This window comes from Leptosomus discolor, chromosome 6, assembly GCF_034619465.1.
Source record: "Leptosomus discolor isolate bLepDis1 chromosome 6, bLepDis1.hap2, whole genome shotgun sequence".
Classification (NCBI taxonomy): domain Eukaryota; kingdom Metazoa; phylum Chordata; class Aves; order Leptosomiformes; family Leptosomidae; genus Leptosomus; species Leptosomus discolor.
This window is the reverse complement of record NC_141396.1, coordinates 15,219,662-15,237,364: the sequence shown is the minus strand read 5'-3', so window position 1 is coordinate 15,237,364 and position 17,703 is coordinate 15,219,662. Positions and strand designations below refer to the sequence as shown.

General features: G+C 42.4%; 1 protein-coding gene across 3 annotated transcripts in view; it reads right to left on the bottom strand.

Annotated features, from left to right (window-relative positions):
- Nucleotides 1-14,717, bottom strand: part of SLF2 (SMC5/6 complex localization factor 2) — a 30,561-nt gene extending 15,844 nt beyond the window's left edge. Inside the window, exons 1-7 of one of the 3 annotated variants that reach the window (XM_086466521.1) lie at nt 14,608-14,717; nt 8,938-8,982; nt 7,602-8,313; nt 6,567-6,624; nt 4,129-5,288; nt 1,175-1,257; nt 131-244 (exon numbers count right to left, since the gene is read on the bottom strand). In XM_086466521.1, coding sequence (XP_086322647.1) covers nt 131-244; nt 1,175-1,257; nt 4,129-5,288; nt 6,567-6,624; nt 7,602-8,313; nt 8,938-8,982; nt 14,608-14,717 — 2,282 coding nt within the window. Of the gene's footprint in view, nt 1-130; nt 245-1,174; nt 1,258-4,128; nt 5,298-6,566; nt 6,625-7,601; nt 8,314-8,937; nt 8,983-14,607 lie in introns of all 3 variants that reach the window. The other 2 variants (XM_086466522.1, XM_086466523.1) reach the window with 2 other exon arrangements.
- Between the last annotated feature and the right edge of the window lie 2,986 nt (nt 14,718-17,703).

Below are 17,703 nucleotides of genomic sequence, written 5' to 3'. Positions count from 1 at the left end.
AACCGTGAAAGATGATAGAAATGATTCACATTAAACATATTAACAACAACTGATGGAAAGAGACAGAGATTAGAAAGAAAGGACAGAAAAGTGAAGAATTAGATTTAATTAGTTCTGGAGTTGGAAGTACCTGTGTTCTTCCGAAATACCTTCATCTCCACTAGCATTCTCATCTTCTCCATCCGAAAAATCAGTTTCCCTTCCTTTTATGTCTTCCTGTAACCTGTTTTCTAGTTCATCTACCCTGAAATAACAGTAGCAGCAGAAAATATTATCACCATTTAGTATTTACAACAGAAACCAAATTTAAGCTCTGAATGTGAACCCAGGAGTCAGTAGCCAATTATACATAGCAAAAGCATGTGAAACATTGCACCTGTTTAAAAAAAAAGCATCTTGTTATTCCAAGATACAAAGCTGATGTTTCCCAAAACCTAATGAACTTCCAAGACCACAATCAATCAATCACTAGCTTGTCAGAGACAAAGATACTCAACCAACTTCTCATATAGCTTTTTTTTTTCCCCCACACAAAACTCCCCATCTTCTGGTTTTAAAAAAATTAATTCAACTACATACTAGTATTTTACTTGTTAAATAGCATTAGTATTCACTACTACATAGTCAGTCAGCCCATAGTTACTGGGGTCAGATTCTTTAATCAAAACAGTTAATCACACACATACACCCATCACCAGCACCTGCTATTAGTATATATACACCACCTTGCACCTCCCACCCAAAAGATCTTTTGCAAGAACACTCATTAATTCTGTTCACTGAACTATGTAACTGCTCAGATATCAATAGTCTGCACAACTTTGGAAACCAAACCTGAGCTACAAACGCCTTTGAAGAAACTAGTACAGTCAGTCTACATAAGCAGCTACTACCTGACTTGGTGACCTATAGCAAAGGCATTGGTAAATTTAGTCTGGCTCTTGAGGGGTAGACAGGTGTACCACAAATCATCCATTATTGCTTGGAAGGAGCCTGACACTCCGCTTTTACAGTTAAGCTGCACTTGTAGGTCCTATCAGATGTATGCTGGTGGCATCAGCAGACAAAGCTTAGCTTGCTACTACTCAAACTCCATCAGTTTTAGGGAGACAAGGCAAACCTAAGCTTCTACAACTCCATCCTGGATTTTTCAAAGCAGCTTTAAGAAACAAACCTTTTAGACTCTTCTTTCTCCTTCAAGAGGTGTTCTAAGCTGTTCATATATGACACCTGGCTAGCAACAGGAGGCTTAGAAAGCTGTAAATGAAATAGTAAGAAATTAAAAAAATACCACAAGCTATCTATTCATTCAGTACTAAAACAATAAACATAATCAAAATAGAAACCTCTTCCAATTTTAATGATATTTTACTTGAAGATAAAAACTCAAAGGAGACCCTGAAAAACAGGACAATGAACAGTTTAGGTTTCTCTGTCCCTTGACAATTTTATATAATGGTCAAATCTCTCTTGGTGATTAATTTAGAAATAACTGCTTCATGATGGATCTGAACAGCAAAGGAAGTCTCTGCGTCTCTCCCTGGGGCTGACCTCCAGCTAACCTTCACAAAGAGCATTAACATCAAAAGCCTTTTACCTCACACATTTATTATTATCATCCATCAAGACCCTGGGAATCCCCATTCTTGTGCATGAGACAAGAAACTCCAGAAATGATTCAGTACCTCTTTGTTACCTTCTGGAGTCCCTAGAGGGCAAAGCACCAGCTGTTTGCTAAATCACCTCCAAAAACACCAGACAAAACAAAGCTTCCAGTCAAAATCCTAATACAAACCCAAATTAAGAAGCTAATAAATAGAATAAAAAAAACAAAACAACACACAAAGAAAGTCTTAACCGCTAACAAATCAGTTTGTTTTCCAGTAGCCACTATTTTATTCAGCTAGCAGTAGACAACACAGATTTGAAATCTTTTTATGGCCACGATTCAGTTCTTTGGACAAGCAGTGCCCTTCTAACACTACCTTCTAAAATCACAAGCCTCTTACTAGCGACAAAGCTTCCTCCTATGAGCTCTTTCATTTTAGGAGAACACAATTCAGTAAGAATATACACTCTCACTGGGGATTTTCTATTATCCAAAGGTAACAGAGGCTAGTTTAAGAGGTTAGTGTCTACCTGCTAATAAAAAAGTCTGTTAATACAGCATTAATTTTTGGCATTCAGAGATATCTTTCAAATTTAACAAACAGCATGTCTTTGTGTGGGAAATCTTGTGGGAAACCTGAGGAGCTCTTTCCTTATTTTATATCTGGTTTAAGTCTGAAATGACTGTTGAACAACTGAGGAATAAAGACTCTATTCCAATGTGCACATATGCCCCTTCTCACGAGACAAGAGAAGAATGCTAGTATACGCAAAAACCATGACCACGGAAATTTCGGGACAGGTCTTAACTGTTTTGTCTTACTTGGCCATTAATCATGCAGAAACAGGATAGGCCTAATGTTGTGGTCACATACATGTTCCACAGACATTTGATCTAGGGTGCATCTGTTTATCAGTCTAATTATGTAGACACGATGGTTAGGATCGTGCAACACGTATGTAACCGCAGAAGCCGTATCTATAACGTGCTTGCATAATGAATCGCAAGGGCAGATAAAATTATTATGGCTGTTTCACATCTGCCTATGGAGATAGTAACCCAGTCAATAATAAACTCAAACCATTTCAGAGACTTAAAAACGGTAGGAGAGGAGGACGAGAGTATTTACAGAGGTATGCTGCTGTTTGTTTTCTACTGCAGAAAACCGCGGTGGACTGACCCCTGCCAGCAGCTAAGCACCACGCAGCTCGTTCATTTCCCCACCCAGTGATGCAGGGGTGTGAATAAGTCCAAAAGCAAGAAAACTCACGGGGTCAAGATAAAGGCAGTTTAACAAGTGAAGGAAGAAGGGGGTAAGGGGAAAAATAAGAAGCGATGCAAAGGCAATCACTCAGCACCTCCCACAGGCAGAAGGATGCCCTGCTAGACTGAGTAATGGCTACAGGCCAGACCAACCCCCCTGCTTGGTTTTGACTGCTGAGCATGACACTATGTGGCATATTCCTTTGGTCACCTGGGGTCAGCTGCCCCGCCTCTGTCCCCTCCCAGCTTTGTGTCCACTCTGACCTACTCACTGCAGGGGCAGAGCAGGAAGAGGATAAAGCCTTGATGCCGTGCAAGCGCTGCTCCATAACAGGCAGAAGACTGGTCTCTTATCAATACTGGTTTTGTCCAAAACACACAGCACCATACAGCTGTTATGAAGAAAAATAACTCCAACCCAGCCAGACTCGGTACAAAATCTTTTTATTTAAAGGCAGCCATTTCCAACCTGTACCAACTCTGTCAGGAATGCCACACTAAGTCCTACCACAGGACTTTACTAACTGAAACACTGTCTTACAATAAAACTTCAAAATCACTACTTATTTGACAAGCTGTTATCGAACAATTAGGCTTTTAAAAAAACACGATCAATTAATCATCATAATATCATAATATCCTGTAAATTGGGATTCAAACACTTCATCTATCCCTTGGGAGCAGAAGTGATTCAGCTTTTTGAAGTCCTTTCTAAAATACTTCCAATTTCCATGAAATTCAGCCTCAAAGCAAACATGACACTTTTAGATGAAGGACTCGTACCCAGGTTTCTAACAATCACAGACTGTGACAAGGATATATGACTGGAGTCTAGCACAGATCTCTCAACATCTAGATCAATCTTCTCTAATTAACTTCAACTTATAAAAATCCTACCTGATTAGGAAAATGAGAACATTAGACCCCACGCATCATCTAAATGTAACCTGCAGCCTTTTTCTTTAGGGGAAAAAAGCAAAAACAGAGCTCCTAAAAACCATTGAAAAGCACACAGCTAATGCAATTCGGCTGCACAAACCCATCTTTCAGCCATTGCAAGGACAAGCACAGTAATAAGCACACACTTTCTCTGACTACTTCCACTATACAGCACAGGACCCTTAAGCCAGGTAACCAGTTTTGCAGGAAAATAACTCTTGAGTTCTCATGCATTATGAATACAGGAAAAAATCATATTAAAACCACAGTAAAACAAAGCTGATGCAGTGCTTTTTTTGGGTTTTTTCAACACTTACCTGAAGCTTCAGTAATGAAGCCATGGTGTCCTGAGAAAAACATTCAAGAAAAGATTTTTCCAGAGTTCCTGCCTGTGGCTTGGGACTTGAAGAGAGAATTTCTTGCAGTGGCACGAATACTTCTTCATCATCGTCGTCATCATCACCTAGACTGCATTCCAAACTCTCATCTTCACTATCAAAGCTGCTTTTTGATTTTCCATTCAACTTGGACTTGTCTGTACAGATGCTTTTAACCTTTAACTCTCCTGAGAGTTGTGAAGACATATGGCTGCTGTCCATGCACCCTTTTTCAAAAGGCAATGAAGGGGGAACACTTTTACCACTCTCTTCTGAGAGCGCAAGTTTCGAACAACCTCCCACCAAACAAGAATCAGAAGCATTTTCTGAAGCCTTGTCTTTTGGTTTTGAAAAACTGTTGCTGGATTGAATACTGTAAGCTTTACTGTGGGCACCTCTTTCTGGTCTTTTCCTGTCTTGTTCTTTCTTAGCATCCAATACCTGAGATAAGCCAGCATTCTGGAGATGGGATTTCGCACCTTTTGTTTGTGTTAAGTGGTGGAGAGAAGGCAACACAGTACTCTTTTCCTGAGAAAAAGGAAGGGACTTTTCCAAGAAAAAGCATGAGTTAGCCACCTGCAACTGATTCTCTTTGGTATCCACAACAGAAATGTGGTTATTTTTACCAGGACTGTGTGCAGAACATGAAGATGACAAACCTACAGAGGAGCAATTATTTTTCTCATTTTCATTGCTTGAGTTGAGGTATTCCTCTGGAAGAGCAGAATCATGTCTAGGTAGAGCAGCAGCCTCCATTAGTTGCAGAACACCATCACAATGAGACTTCAAAAGGCTAAGTTTTACAAAGTCAGACCTCTTATTTTCGCATTTTGCAGACGATGTAAGAAAAGTAGGGTCATTCAAACTTGACACTTCAGGTTGATTTGAACTGTCTGCATCCACGCTCATGGCAGTGTGTTTTCTTTTCCCAAGGAAGTCTATTTGTTTGGATTGCCCAGAAGACATCTTAGACCTAAGGCAGCAAGAAGGAACAGACTGGCTCTTCTGCCTACCAGTGGCCATCCCAGATGTTCTCAGTGCATTTGGAGAAGATGCCTCATGTTTTGAAACCTGCTTTGGCTTTGGTTGAGATGGGTCATCTATGACGTGTTGAATAAAAAAAGTAAATCACTGTTGTCACGTTTAAAAAATACATTTAAGAAAAAAAATAATCAAACCCCTAACAGCTTAAACTCTAAAAAACCCTAACTTCTGTTTTTAAGTCAACTATGATTGAAATTTTTATCAGAAACTACAATACCTCCATTCTGTTTGAACACAGTGGATTATAATTACATTATTACTGTAACTAACTCACAAATGAAATTAAATCCTTGTATTTTAAAGCAGGTTAGTAACCACCATAGAACACTTCTCCTATACACTAGAATCAATCAGTCTTTGGAAACAGACAACAGCCCAGTTGAGGTATGGGACTGGAAGAAAGTTTCTCTAATTACATATTACAGTTATAAATAATGAACAGTATGAAAAGTGTTTTGGAAATACTGCAGTAATTTTAACAGTGGTCGTAAAAAAAGCATTCAGAATATGAAGAAATCTGTTTTGAGGCTATGGTTCTATGGCACCAGAGCCCACCTTCTTCATCTTGCTTTTCTGCTTCCTGCCTTAAGCTGGCACCAGCACTTCATGGCAAGCTACTTCATGGAGCTGGTGTGTCTGAGAACTCCCCAACTCAATTTTCAGCCAGATCAGCTCCTTGCACTGCTGGCCAAGTCCCAGTGCTAGCACAGGCAGAAAGTGAAGCACAGCGGCAAAGAGTCTGACAGGTTTACACAGCCACGGACCCACAACACAGGAATACTCTCCTTGTTTTGGGTCTCCCCCCTGCCCTTTTTTTTTTTTTTTTTTTTAATCATCCTACTGACCCAGCTCAAGCTTCTAGTCACACAACCTTTTCATATTCAGTTCTAACTACTGTAGAAAAAAAATCATGTGGTTAAACAGAACAAAAAGCAATATGAGCTAAACTTCAGTGTTCGGTTCAACAAGAATGTCTTTTTTGGATTAAGCGGAAAGGCAAAATTTGTTAACCATGACAGTGAATGTGGATTTTCCGAAATACATGAGAACCCATAAAAATAACCAGGGACTAAAGGCTTAAGACAAAGAAATAGCATGACTTCTAATTAAGTTACAAACACATCTGTTTTTCACCAAAATCCCAAATTACTTTTAAACCTCTTCAAGCTTGCCATGTATTAGAAATAACCATGACCATACAGCAGTAAATTTTTTTTGAAACAGAGAAAACAGAAAAACATAACTTAAAGGAAAAAAAACCCCACAACCAACATTAAAGAGACATTAAGTGATAAACCTGATTGTTTAATTAATTCTATATTATCAGCTTCTACCTGAGGCAGTCTTCCTTAAACAAGAATGTTGTGTTTTGCCTAAAGGACATCCACTTCCCTAAAAATAAGGACAGAGAAAATAAAAAAAGTTAGTCACTTTTTAAAACCAGGATGTTGACGTCTTGAGACAAGCATTGAATACGGCATAGACTTAGTTCCACACACTCCTAGAAATATGGCAATATACTTCATTTCAAGACAAACTAAAAACACAGCTGCAGAGATCTCAACAAAAGGACTCTCCACAACCCAAATTTTACATCTTTTCTTCAGACTGGCCTCCGGTTCTATATCTCCCCACTTTTAGGGCCATTAGACACTTGCATCCCTGGGCTATATGGCAACACAGCCCATCTGGCTTTCCTCAACAAGTCATTAGGAACTTAAATGACAAAATGACAGAAAGCACAGACAAGCAAACACAGAGGGAGGGGTGCTAAGGAGAAAAGGAAACACAAGGTAAACAATCTTTTTCACTCCATCCATAGCACATTAGGGAGGCACACATAATGATCTTCCTCACAAGTAACTAGCACCCTTTTAAAGGGTTTTCTTGGTTAAAAAGTGAATAGAATTCAACCTGTAATGAAATATGACAAACTTAGGACCACTCCCACCTCTAGCTAAATACTGTGGCTTAAGCGCATAAATCTGAACTTCTACTAACTGCAACTTCTAACTAGCAGAAATTTGCCAGGCTGTTCCCTACAATACACTGTAAGAAAACACAAGGTTATAAGACATTTAAGATAAAGATATTTCTTCTACAAGATATAATTTAAAGTTACAATTTGCGCTGCATTTCCATGCTTTTCAACCAGGATTTCCCATTTATTGTGACACAGTTAAGAACTGGCTTACCCAAGCATGACCTAAAACTTACAAAGGAATAGCAAAAGAGCATAAACATTTGTTACATCTGAAAAAGGCAGCACCAAGCGTCTCATCCTACACTGAAAATGAAAAAAAAAAGTTTAAAAATCACATGCACAATGGGTCACCGATTTCCACCTTTAATGACCCTTTTAAACACACCTGATGCGATACACTTGCTCCTGAGAGTGGCTTTGCAGGATGTGGCTTAGTTTGCTTCATTCTATGTTTCTTCCGCTTCCTCTCCCTGTGAAGAGCTTCCAGTGGCAACCTAAGTTCAGAGCCAGTGGGAGTGCAGGGCAATGTCACGGGAAGACCTGGGGTCTGGCACAGAGCTGTGTTGTTCACAGTGCCATTATTTCTAGTGCAGGCTTTTCGAGTACCAGCTTCTGATGACAAAACTCGTTTGTCAGAATCTGAACTAGTGTCTTCCAGATCCATACAGCCAGTTTTCTGTTCCCGACTATTTCCACAAGACAATGGTGCTCTTGTTACACACAGACACTTCTCATTTCTTCCCTGTTCTGACTTGACGGTTTTATCCTTTTTGACCAAGAAATAGCCGTGAGACCCTGCGGTAACAAGGAGTTTTCGAATCACAACTTTTGGGTGCAATGAACCCAGTGCCTTGCATGCTCTGCCATTCTCCAAAATATTTACACTGTCCTTTTTCTCCTTAATTCCTCTCTGAAAGGCATCTACCACAGGACTTGTGTTTGGTGTTTGGTCTGGCATCTTTTTTCTTTTGACCCTCTTTGGAGAAGATATTTTCTTTTCAAAACGTTCAGAGCGTAAAACTGACAGTCCAATTCCTGCATCTTTTGCAGTTCCTCTGTCTGGTGAGCACAGCACAGTTCTGTCTTTATGGCCAAGGACCAAGAGAGAAAGGAAAAAGACAAATTATTCACAATCACAACATTGGAAAAAACAAAATCTTATTGGACTGTATTACTTGATGTTTTATCTCTCTCTCTCTCACACACAATCCAAAATGAATTTACTTAATCATTTAGTTTTGCTGGTGCCATGCAATTTATTTTGTATTGAAGAATTGCATGGTCTAGTCACAGCTTCAGTTGTTACAAAAAAAAAAATCTACCTTAAGCGTGAGACAATAACTCGAAACAATAGAATCATAAGGCTGGAATGGACCCCTGAGATCATCAAGTCCAACTGTTGACCTAATACCACCATGCCCACTAAACCATGCCCCAGAGTGCCACATCTACACATTTTTTGAACACCTCCAGGGATGGTGACTCCACCACTGCCCTGGGCTTAATAATTACATCACTATTTGAAGAAATTAATTTTAATAGGAAATTAATGTTTTCAGCTACATTATTAGGAAAAATTGTAAATGTGCGCATTTTGACATATTTGTAAGTTATACTCACTATATTGCTGCTTCAATTTGGAGTACGATTGGACTACACTTCTGCACACTTATATAATTAAAACTCATACTAATATCTTCCATTTAAAAACCACATATTTACCTTGGTTTAAAACTGGTTTGAAGAACTCTGTGATGGTCTTGTTTCTGAAAAGAAAACATAACTTCATCTTTTTAACAACAACTAAATGCCCATACAGTGAATACTGATAAAACTAAAATGCCATAATTTATTTCTACAGATTGTGTTTTAATGCCAGCAGCTCTTATTTCTCCTACTTTTTCTGACAGATCAGAGAAACCATCCTCATTGCCTTCTAGCTTTCACTCTGATCAGCTAACAAAGCCAACCTGTCAGATGCCTCACTCAAACTGTTTCCTTTATCATTCTGGTAAGTCTTAAACACCCTTCCAGCTTAAACTATGCTTTCTTAAACAGAACTGACCACACCTGATCCAGTATTCTAGGTGAGACCTCACCAGTACCTTCTATGATGGTGGTAACAACCTTCTCATCTCCACTGAAAAGGCTGAGCTGCTAACTCCTACTGGGGTTTGTTTGTTTGTTTGTTTTTGGCTTTTTTTTTTTTAAAGATGTTATAGTGGTAAGCAGCTGGCCTTATCAATACCGTCAGTGACCAAACCCTCTTCAATACATTACTACGTTATGAGATATTAGTTATTTAGCTTAAATACGTGAGTTTTAAATAGAACAAATCACTGAAGAGTTACAATGTGTGATATAGTATGCCATTTGCTTAGCTTTACTCAGCACGAGTAGCTAGATTTGCTGAAGGCTTAAGCTGCAGGCTGTAAACTTTTTTGCCTAGATTTACTGGATGTGTACAGAACTTGTACCCATTCAAGCAAGACAAGGCCTCCAGAGCCAGCAGAAACCCAAATATAAGGAAGCTTCAAGGCTACAACCACCACCAGCAGCTGCAACTAGTCAAGATAACAGCCTGCCTGGAGACAGTGGACTAGGAGTCCAATAAGGAGTCAGAAGATGGCCGAGGATCTGAGGCCAGAATCATCGTTGGATCAAAGGGCATGTGAAGATCACTGGAGGGTGGATGCATGGTCTGTAAGGGTATAAATGCCCAGGGATTTCTTTGTTTGGGGTTCCTGTCTGGAGGCACCCAGCTCCAGCTGACCCTGCTGCTGTACCCTTCTATTACATTATTATTTTTGTAAGATGCAATGCCTGAAACTCTGGTTCAGGAAATCTAGGGTTTGGACTGCGCTTCTTTAACAATTAGTTGCAAACAAGTCTAACCACAAATTTCTAGCTGCAAGTTGTAAAGTTCAACCAAGCCTGTAACTTTCTTCTTGTTGTCCAAACCCCTTTCTGCACCGCTGTTTGTTGCCTTTTTCACACATCTGGTGCCAGGCTGGGACGCAAATTCCTGTCCGCCCTATTACCAGACTTCTCAGCAGGAACTTGTACCAGCACTGCCCCTTAACAAAATACACACGTCAGTGGCCTCCCTCCCAGCACACATTACGGGCATCTTCTGGCTTTCCAACAGAAACTGTGGTCTACAACCACCTTACTTTTTACACATACACGACAAGATAATTAATAGTGTTAAATCAGAGGTAATTTCCCTGGCAAGAATAAGTGGGATGTGAGAACACCAAGGCATTTCTCCATGAGAGAATGTCACTTCTAAAAATGGGCAGATTATCAGAGTAATGTACAATTTGAACACTAAAATACACCAAGAACTATGAACTTGTTATCTTCACTTTCTCCCACATAGCAAGGAAGTTTACTAACAACTTCAAGGCTATAGTTATGCCTGCTTTGGAAGCATCTGTTCAAGTTCAAACAGGATATTGGTGAGAGAAAGCACAAATAACACAGATTTAAGACCTTCTTCCACCTTTTGTCATCTTTCCGTGCATTCTAAGACAAAGATAGATTGTTAATGCCTGTGTTAACAGTGATTACAAAGGCAAAACTTACTTATTCCAGATTCTGAGCTAATATATTCAAGCATCCATACATGACTCTGCTTTCATAGACTCAATAACCATTTTTGAAGTTCAGGACAGAAGAACCCACTGCTCATTCAAACTAAACCTGGGTTTAATTTTGAATCCTTCCGTAAGCTTGTTACTTTCACTTCTGCACTTTCTAATATGGTTTCTGCATTTTCAGCACCTACAGAAATACAAAAAGCTGTTCATAACACATCGATACTTCTTTAATTAGGCTACTGGCAAGCAGTGATCTTTGAGAACACTGTAAGTCAATGAAAAGCCATCTGTAATCAGAATATGTGAGTACATAAAACTTCCAGCTTACCAAAGAGAGCAGAAAAGACTCTTGTCAAAGACTACTTTCCTCCAACCTGTCCCAGCTTAATCTGATGTAGGCCAAAACACGCTTGTTCTTCCCACATGCCGAAACAACAGGGTCCCCAAATTTCAGTTGAACAGAGAATCAAAAGGCTACGTTGCAGGTTTATTTGCTGTTATTGCTGCTGCTGACTCATTTGTCTTTCTGCACTAGACTGCCTCTCACTCTGACACCCTGACCCCACCTTCTCACGAGGCGCTCTCTGCTTTGCATTCTTCAGAACACTCCCAATGCCGGCTCGTAACTGCTCTTGCACCTGCAAAATCACCCCGTGCCTGCAGCTTTCTGCATTGCACTTCTTTCCAAAACCTTCTATTTTCCCAACTAAGCAACTGTACTTCTTTCCAGGCTACAGCCCCATCTGCAATACCAACCACTGCTGGCAGTCCAAACCTCATCTCCATTTACCTCTCAGATTCCTCTTCTGCACTTGAATCTTGAAGACAAATCAAAACCAAAGCCTTCTGCTATCTTCTTCCTTCTTTCCACAGCCACTGATTTCAAATGATTGCTTGTCTCCCTACCACACCCACTATCTCATTTTATCTTTTTGTTGTCTTTTATTCTAAATGCAAGACCTTTGTAACAAAATTCGTGTTTGTTCTGTAATTATACAAAGCCTTGTATAACATAAATGAGAGAATGGAGGCACTGACACTGAAAAAGCAGCCTTTTTTTTTTCTCCCTGCCATAAAAGTTTAACTCTAATGGAGAGTGATTCATTTTAGACTGTTTTAAAGTGCTTATCCATTGACATTTTCTACTTTGCATTTGTAATTCTGCTTTTTGGAAGTGCAAGGGATAAGAAGTGTCCAACTACAACAGTGATTTCTCAAGTGCTCTATTGTATCTCAGACAAGGAAGTGTATTAGAAACTTCAAACAAAAGCAAAGAGTGGGGGGAAAAAAAGCAGGTGATATGGCAAAGGGAGAAACATGAGAAAGTACTGTGCTTTCCAACCTGCTTTTCATACATATGAAAGTATAAAATGTCACTGCTTTGTGACTTTCTATGCGAACAGGACCATAACTGTCCACAGGAGAATTTCCACTATTGTTTTAGTAAGAGGTCAAATAATCAGCACTAAAAGAACAGAGAAATGATGAAGCAACAATAATTACTGGTTTTCACTCCTTCTTACCTCACATGAAAGTCACAGTTGTTCATTGTATCTTTGTCAACAACTACATAGCTCTGGTTAACACTTTTCAGCAAAATATATAAATTCAGCAAAACACTTTTATCCCCACTAAAAAGTATTCCATCATTTTTTGTGAAATTGCATCTTAACTGAGACACCAGGGAGACCACAAAAAACCCAGATAAGAAAAGGCAAAACCCATAAATACATGATCTCACTTGACAAAGAAAAAGGCTACACAGCCAGGAGATGCACCTAACAGACCTCTTGGGTCTTTCAAAATTAAGGGCACAACCTGCATGAAAGAGAGAGGGAGGAAATCCTTTCACTTGTTTAAAAAGACAAATCCCTGAGATTCTTTAAATTAGTGTTTACAGCTGAATCAGTGGTTACCTCTGATTGGATAAAAACTGTACTTTTAAGAATCTGTGCTGGAAACACTAGCAATAGCTCAGAGAAAGCAAAGCCACACAACATGGATACAAACTACAAAATGTTGCTACATCTTTGACTAACAGGAACATCTTGAAAAGCACTGTATAAATAACAAAAAAAACCAAACCAAAACACAAATAACCGAGAAAGTCACACATAAAACCTCACAACAGTCTTTTAGATGACCACAGCAAAATCAAAACACAGAGTAAGTTCTGATTTCTTGGTCAAGAAGCAACAAGAAGAGAAGCTGAACTTTTACCTTCTCACTTTCCTCCAAATGTCAGGACTATCAAAGAAGAGGATCAGCAGAAACAAAGTAAGGTGCTGCTAATGGCATCATGTCATGGTTTAACCCCAGCCAGCAACTAAGCACCACACAGCCACTCATTAATTCCTCCCCCCTCACCCCCAGTGGGATAGGAAGGAGAATCAAAAACAAGTAAAACTTGTGGGCTGAGATAAGAACAGTTTAATAATGGAAATAAAATATAATAATAATAGTAATGAAAATGAAGATAACAAAAAGAGAGTGAAATAAAATCCAAGACAGACAAGTGATGCTCAATGCAACTGCTCACCACCTGCTGAGCGATGCCCAGTCAGTTCCCGAGCAGCGATCCGCCCCTCCCAGCTTACTCCCCCCAGTTTATATACTGGGTATGACATCGTGTGGTACCGAATACTCCTTTGGCCAGTTTGGGTCAGCTGTCCTGGCTGTGTCCCCTCCCAACTTCTTGTGCTGCCCCCCCCGCCTTCTCACTAGCAGGGCATGAGAAGCCAAAAAATCGTTGATAAAGTATAAACACTACTTAGCAACAACTAAAAAAAAAAAAAAAAAAATAAAAAATCACTGTGCGATCAACGTTATTCTCATACTAAATCCAAAAGACAGAGCTGTACCAGCTACTAGAAAGGAAATTAACTCTATTCCAGCTGAAACCAGGACATCTAAGAAAATTATGACTTGCCTCATACTGCAAGAAACAAAACTTATTTAACTTGGCAGCCTCTGGAAAGCCTCATTAAGCCTTTGGCAGAATCTGGATTTCTAGTTGGCAGACAGGTTCATCATGTCTAAAAACTGTCACTGACGGCCACCGCCTTCATGGGAGGCCCTGCCCTCCAGCACCGTTAGAAGTGCGGTTCACAGCTAGAACAGGCTTGAAAGCTGAACCGATGACAATGGAAGTTGTCCCTTCAGAGCCGAACTGCTGAAGCCTACCTAGCTCTGCCGGCGGGCCTGCTAACAACCACCGAGATGTACGGTGGGAGGACACACGGGTACACGTGGGAGGGCTCGCTTATTTTGAAGGGTGCGCTGAAGGTGCTAGTCACTATTCAGCCAGACATTTCCTTCTGTTCCTTTGCGTGCTGTCAGGCTGCCTGGCTATCAGACCCCTTTCACCCTGGCCAACAAACTACCACCACCGCACGAAAACAAGGACCAGCGTCCCCGGGATGGAACTGCCAGTGGCGCAAGCACGGCTGCGGAGGGCACCGGCCGCCACACCACCGCGATCCCCGACACTCCCACACCCCCATCCGCCACGCCTGGCCGGGACCGAAAGCCTGGAGCCGGGTCCAGCACCGTGAGGCTCCCGCAGCCGCCATCCCCCCGCGCCTCCGCCTCGGCCCGCGCCATTGCGGCGGCCCGCCGCCCGCGCCCGGCGGGGAGCACGCCGGGAGCCGCCCGCCCGCGGCGCCCCCTGCCGGAGGCACGGTACCCGCCGGGAGCGCCCCCGCGCCCCGCTGCACGCCGGGAGCCGAGAGGCGCCCCGCGGGGCGGGCCCGGTGCCTGGCGGCTGCCGCCTCCCACCCCCCCCGGTACCTGAACTCTTGGGCCATTTCTGTGGCCGCGGCTGCCGGCGTAAAATGGCGTCGGAACCTGATGACGGGCGAGCCCGGCGACGGCACGCCCACGCCGAGCGGCCGGGTCATGGCGCGGGTTGCCCGGCTGACCCCGCGCGGCGGAGGGGGAGGGGAAGGGGAAGACCGGCGGCTCCCGGCACCATAGCAAAGGCCAGAGCGACCCTCGCCTCCGGAGGCTGCGAGCGGGAGGTGACGAGGACGGGGTGTGGTTTTTTAAGCTCGGTCGCTGATTGGCTGAGCCGCTGAAGAAGTAGCGCCTCCCGTTGGTTCTTTGCCGCCAGAGGCGGGATGGGGAGACGGAGCGCGGTTGTGATTGGCTGTCCAAAGAGCGGGAGGTGGGCGCATCCGTCGGCGGCCGAAGGAGGAAGGGGTGTTTGGCGCCTTGGTCTCGTGCCACTCACCCACCCACCATTCCCGCTCTCTGATTGGTGAGCACGGGGCGGGGCCCACCCCCTCCGCGAGGCACCGCCCGCCTCCCGCCGCCCTCAGGGGCGCCTCTGGGCCGCCTCAGCCCGGCCTCGGCGGGCCGGCTGCGCTCCGGGAGGGCGCGCTCGGCCTGGGGCACGCCTCGGGGGCTGGATTGCTCTACAAGCAGAAGTGGCCCGTGAGGAAAGAGGCCAGGGACAGCCAGTGAGCTGCCAGGCCACGGGGCCTCTGCTGGTCTGTGAGACAATCCAGGCTGCGCATCCATCTCCATTGCCACCTGACAAAGTTGCAGCTGTTGGGAGGCTAAAAAGTTGGGAAGGGAGTGACGTTCCTGAAATCGCACGCTTCTCCGCCAAAAGAGCATGCAGACCTATACCTTCCCAAGCACAGCCTCCTGCGCAAGCTTGGCTCTATACCCTGCCTTACGTGTGCTCCCCCACCTTAAAATGCATCCTTCGTGCAACTGCCCTATGTGCTGCACTACCATGTTTCAAACACTTTGGTTCAGGGTCAAAAATCTGGACTAGGCAACCTGAAGAACCAAGATTTGCAAGCTTAGGCAGACTAGTACTTCGATCTTCATTGTTCTGTGCAAATATGCATAATTAGTCTCTATAAAAATAAGTGGTATCAGTAACATCTCCACAGCAGTAGCTCTTAACAGTTAAAAGCAGGCACTGCACAAATAAAACTAATCCGTGCCCTTGGTCTGCAGAAATAAAGAGGTAACACGAACAAAGCTTCCTCCATCACAACAGTGCCCTGAAGGTTATCTGGGGCAGTTTTTTGTTTTAGCACTTTCTATAAGAATGGAGATGACCAAGACCACTCTTTTCTGAATGTTTTTCTTGGATCTAGAAACACCAGGAGACAATTCACTCAAATGGGAAGGAGTGACACATCTGATGTCTCATTCCGCTTACCAGAGGTAGGCTGGCCTAGGGAAAGTCTGCAAGGGAGAAGTAGCAGTAATGCAAAACTGAAAGCACAAGCCAAAATAGGAAACCAGTTTTTGAGGATCTGAAGTGTCTGAGTCTGCCATGTAATAGGCACTGCAACCCACCCTCTCTCCTCCTGCCCCACCCCTCAGTCTGTTTTTTGAAAGCTTTCATCCATGTGATTTATGGTGTCTTAAACCCAACCTCAAAAGAGTAAAACATTGGCTGCCATCGCACTGTGTACCTTTCTCCTTCCTTGCTTTAATCTATTCTACATCCTGTCTTCAGCTGCAAGCTCTCTGCCCCAGGGACCACCTATGACTATTTGTGAGAAACCTACCAGGAGGGAATCTCACTCTGACAACGCACTTCGAGACCCACCATACAAAACAGTAAAAGCGATCCGTGTTTGTGCTTGGTGCAACTTCCTTTAGCAACAAACGAAGAACAGTTGGAGTTGCTGTCATATAGATCTGCTTGAAAAGACAACAGTGTGTATCTGAATTACTGTCTAATGAGTGTTACAGCAAAGTCTCATGCCCAGTGTTAGCCAGGAATTTAAGAAATATTTCTGTCACACTGAAGGAGCAGATGAAGTTGAAGTAATATAAGTATTTGCTTTACCTTTCAGTTTAATACTTTAACCCTGCAAGATTACAATAGACCCGGAGACACAAACAGCTACAAAAGACAACAGAAGAGTCAGATACAGAGCACATTGGTAAGTTTGCAGGAAATGCAGAGAACACCAAGCAGCTTTGGCAGAAGGTCCAATTCCAGCATTGATGACAGCAAGGTGAAGCAGCTTCTCATAAGGAGCAAACAGCAAGGGCACAAAACCCAGTAATTCCCTAAGTAATAACATGGCTTATAATAACCTGCTTATGACAAGTGTCTGAAATACAGGAGCTGCAGAAGGCAGGGTATTGCGGCACTGAGGACAGCGGGGGAAGTAAGAAAAAGGTGCAACAGCTGTAATGGTATCAGCTTATTTGATATCCGCCCCCCCCCCCCAAACAGGACAGTTATACATACACACTGTTTAAACTAATACATGCCCTGCAGCAGGCCTTCATTTAAAATAAATAAATAGCAACAACAGTCATTAGGCACACAAGTATAGCTATCAGTAAGTAATGATAACACTCAAACTACTTTTTAAACTTATTTTAATTAGAATAACTCTTATCACTATAGATACTAATTATTCCCAAGAAGGAAAAAAATCTTACTTTCCCTGACGATTTTGGAGCACTTCCATGTTTATAATTCCCTTCCTCCAAATTAAGCAAAAGTTAGAAGACACTTACCTCATGCCTTGCTTCAAAGAAGTTGGAAAATCATTTGCCTCCTGCCCAATCCTGTGCTACTGATTTTCATTTCTATTAGTCCTTCCCATCATACAGTCTGAACGCCCACAAATAACCAGAAACTTTGAAAAAGTACAAATCTGGGAAGCTTGGTAAGGTTTTACAAGTAGATCTGGAAGTATACTGAGGGTATTATGCAAGTCATTCTTTGCTATTTATTTCATCTGTTCCTTAATTGCCTTCCAGAATGACTCATGCTTTTATTTTCAAGCAACAGCAGGAAGTATCCCAGGGTGTGGAGGTTTTAAGCAGTATCCATAGGGAAATGTGTTACCCACAGCACAGCTACATCATGATGAACTGTGAGTTGGCCACAACCTA